Source organism: Megascapheus bottae, chromosome 14, assembly GCF_031878675.1.
Source record: "Megascapheus bottae isolate mThoBot1 chromosome 14, mThoBot2.hap1, whole genome shotgun sequence".
In the NCBI taxonomy this organism is placed as follows: Eukaryota; Metazoa; Chordata; class Mammalia; order Rodentia; family Geomyidae; genus Megascapheus; species Megascapheus bottae.
In genome coordinates this window covers 32361916-32365954 of record NC_143522.1, presented here as the reverse complement: position 1 = coordinate 32365954, position 4039 = coordinate 32361916, and the positions used below count along the sequence as shown (strand labels likewise).

General features: G+C 76.3%; 1 protein-coding gene across 1 annotated transcript; it reads right to left on the bottom strand.

Annotated features, from left to right (window-relative positions):
- Positions 1-421: 421 nt before the first annotated feature.
- Positions 422-1401, bottom strand: Tmem121 (transmembrane protein 121). The gene has a single exon (XM_090345441.1). It carries the CDS (start codon positions 1373-1375, stop codon positions 422-424), a length of 954 nt encoding a protein of 317 aa, XP_090201567.1. The 5' UTR covers positions 1376-1401.
- Positions 1402-4039: the final 2638 nt, after the last annotated feature.

Genomic DNA, 4039 nt, shown 5'->3' with positions numbered 1-4039 from the left:
AGCCTCGAGCTGCCCAGCCGATGGGTATCACGTGTCTAGGGCGCCGTCCCGCGTCCAGGGCATCCAGGGCTCCATCCTGCCATCCTGCATCCAGGGCGTTGACCCCACGTCTAGGGTGTCCAAGCCGCCATCGCACATCTAGGCGCTGTCCCGCATCCAGGCGCTGTCACGTGTCCAGGCCACCGTCCCTGATTCAGGTGCCACCCCATGTCCAGGCGCCATCCCTGTTCAGGCCACCATCCTGCGGCCAGGCTGCCTTCCCTGTCCAGACACCGTCACGTGTCCAGGCTCCCGCCCCCGTCCAGGCCGCTGTCCCCCGTCCAGGCGCCGTCCCCGTCCTCATCCAGGCCGCCGTCCCCCGTCCAGGCGCCGACCCCCGTCCAGGCCGCCGTCCCCGTCCTCATCCAGGCGCCGTCACGTGTCACGTGTCCAGGGCGTCCTCGCGCGGTGGCGAGGGCCCCCGGGGGCGCCCCGGAGGGCCGTGCAGCGGGGCCGGGGCCGACGCGCGGGCGGGCGGCGGCGGCTGCAGCTCGAGCGCCAGCGCGGGCGGCGGGAAGTCGCGCACCTGGCGGCGGTACTCCAGAAAGGTGCAAGCCTTGGTGGCCAGCGCCACCACGTTCTTGCCGACGAAGATGGCCGAGACGCGGCTGTCGCGGAAGAGCGCCATGTTGGCGGCGCGCGCCAGCACGGCCACCACGTTGACGGTGGCGAGGCTGAGCACCGGGTAGAGCATCATCTTCTGCGGCGCGATGTGCTCGCCCTGCATGCTGAGCTCGCTGAGCGCCACGCAGGGCAGCACGAGCAGCAGCATGTAGCAGTAGAAGAAGGTGAGGCCCTCGGCCCACAGCGGCAGCCCGCTGCGCGGCGGCTCCCACAGGTGCGCCTGCATGTCCAGCAGGTCCAGCAGGTCCAGCGCCACCCAGAAGAGGCGGCCGCGCAGGTCCTCGCGCTTGCGGAAGGTGCGCACGTACTCCATGCGGTCCAGGGCCACGAGCAGCAGGAAGAGGCCCGGCACGCACACCGACAGCAGCAGCGTCAGCGCCTTGCGCGCCACCGGGTCGGCCGCGCCGCGCCGCGCCGCCTTGTAGTTCTGGAAGATGAAGTAGAGCTTGATCTCCAGCACGAAGATGTACAGGAACCAGAGGATCATGGCGTAGCCGCGCTTGGCCGTGCGCACCTCGGCGCCCACCCACACGGCCACGTAGCGCAGCACCAGCAGGAAGCACACGTCGCCCACCAGCACGATGATGCACACGCCGATCTTGCGCGGGCCCTGGTTCTGCTCCACCAGGTAGGCGTCCATCACGGCCATGCTGCCCACGATCACCAGCGTGGTCAGGCACACGTGGCGCCGGTCCGGGGGCGGCAGCACCATGGTCGGCCGCCGCGGCCCCGGCCCGGGCGCGCGCCGACCCCACGCCAGGCGGGACGCGGTCCTGCGGCGGCCCGGAGCGCGGCGGCGGCGGCGGCGGCGGCGGCGGCGGCGGCGGCGGCGGCGGCGGCGGCGGCGGCGGCGGCGCTCAGCCGGCCGGCATGGCGCGGCGGGGCCGGGCGCGGGGCTGGGCCGGCCCGCCCGAAGGGCGCCGCCGCTCCGGGCTGGCGAGCTCGGGACCTGGGGAAGACGAGAGACGGGTCAGGCCTCCGTGCTGGGTGGCCCCGAGTCCCCAGCGGGCCGCCGCCGCTCCCGGACCCCGCGTCCGGCGCAGGGCGGGGCGCAGGGGGGCGCAGGGAGGGCGCAGGCGGGGGAGCCGGGGCCGCCGCCGCGCGCAGGCGCCGAGCGCACGGGACCCGGAGCCGGGGAGCGGCGCCTCCAGGGGGCGCTGCAGCCCCGCCGCGGAGCCCGGGACCCTCCCCGGCTCCTCCCCGGCGCGCGCCCCGAGCCCGGCCGTGGGTCCCGGGGTCGGGCGGGAAGGTGGGCGGGCGCCCGGGCTGAGCCCACGGGGAAGCCGGGAGCGCTCGGCCAGGGCCCAGCCCCGGGCAGAGCTCGGCAGCTTTCCCCGCCGTCCATCTCCAAGCCTCCCTCGCCCTGCGGCCCTGCAGCCCCGAGGCCTGGTCTCCTGTCCAGTCCGCCCTGCGGGCCCTGCGGGCCTTGGCTCCTCCGCGGCTCCCGCCCGCTCGGCCCGAAGAGGTGTGCTCTTCCGGTCCTGGCCACTTTTCCTACCGTCACTGCCCTGCGCCCCGCGTCCTGCACCCCGCGGGCCTGTACCCTGCTGCCCCTGCGCCCGCGCGGTCCATCCCGCGCCCCTGCGCCCCGCGCCTGCACCCCGCCCCCCTGCACCTGCGCCCTGCACCCCGCGCCCTCCACCCCGCGCCCTGCACCCCACCCCCCTGCACCTGCGCCCTGCACCCCACTGCCCCTGCACCCTGCGCCCTGCACCCGCGCCCTGCACCCCGCGTCCTCCACCCGCGCCCCTGCACCCCGCGCCCCTGTACCCCGCGCCCCTGCACCCAGCGCCTTGCACCCCGCGCCCCTGCACCCAGCGCCCTGCACCCAGCGCCTTGCACCCCACGCCCCTGCACCCAGCGCCCTCCACCCCGCGCCCCTGCACCCAGCGCCCTCCACCCCGCGCCCCTGCACCCTGCGCCATGCACCCCGCGCCCCTGCACCCTGCGCCTTGCACCCCACTGCCCCTGCACCCCGCGCCCCACTTCTCTTCACGAGTGTTCACCGCCACCCTGCCACAGCTCCTCTCCACCTCCAGGGCCAAACTCGGGACACGGCCCCGTCTTCTCGCGGCGGCCGCGCCCCCGCCCCTGGCCGGGCCACGCTCCCGCACGCGCCGGCCCCGGGACTCTGTCTAGACCTTAAGGACACCGCGACGTGCTGGGCTCAGCCTGTCCCACTGGGGGTGGGGGGGGGCCCCGGACTCCGCACGCCGAGCCCCCGCCGCCCCGGGAAGCCAGGGCCTCCGTCGGCTCCGGCGGTGGGAGGGACCCCAGCGCGCCCGAGCCCAGGCCCACGGCCCGGCCGAGAGCCGTGCAGCGCGCCGCGGCTGCCCAGACCCCAACCCGCCCACCCCACCCCGCGCCCCTTCCCTCCCCGAGGCCTCGCCCGCCGGGCCTGGTCCGGGCCGCGCCGGCCTCTCCAGGCCGCAGCCGCCTCGCCCCGGCCCGGCCCAGCCCAGACCCTGCGCCCGGGCGGAGGGGGCGGAGGCTCCAGACCACCCGGGTCCGCGGCCTGGCCCCACGCCCGCCGCCAGCGCCTACCTGCCCCGCCGCCGCCGGGAGACGCTGCGGACCCGCCGCGCCGAGACTCCGAGCAGGGCCGAGCGCCCCGCAGCGCCGCGCCGCCCGCTCCGCCCCCGGCCGGGCCCCGCCCCGCGCCCCTCGCCCCTGCCCGGCCCACCCCCGGGGTGGCGCCCGGGCCTCGTCACGCCCCCCGGACCCGGCCCAGACCGCGGCAGTGACCCGCTCACCAGGCCGGCAGCAGGTGGCCTCGGCTGCGGCAGGGCGCAGGGGAGGGCGGCAGGGCGCAGGGCGCAGGGGAGGGCGGCAGGGCGCAGGGCGCAGGGCAGAGCCGGGCCCACCAGGCCGCGTCGGTGGCCGGAAGGGACGGAGGGACGCGGCCGGGCCCTGCCTGGGTCTCTGCTGCAGCCACAGAAGTACCAGACTATCAGAGGAACAAGCCGGAGCTCTGGCCCGGGTCCCACTCTGCACTCCTCCTCCCTGGGCCTCCACCCTCTCCCCCCTGCCACCCTGAGGGCAGCCTCGTCCTGTGTGCCCCGGTCGAGGGCAGACCCTCCTGCCTGCCTCACTTCCCTCCTACAGAGGGGACGGAGGGTCCTGTACCCACAGCCCCCTCCCGGGCCCTGTACAGGATGGGTGGATGCGAGTGGCTCACTTGGGCTCGTGGTGGATTCTGTGTAGGTGACCAGTCTGTGCCCTGCCCTAAGTTGTAGGGACCAGGCAAGCATCTGGCTAGCAGGCACAAAGGGCCATCGAGGTCATGGCCAGGTCCGGAGGTGCCCACTGGACTGTGGCAAGGTAGCCAGCTGACCCCAGCCCCCCCTTACCCCACTGGCTCTCAGATGCCTCGGGA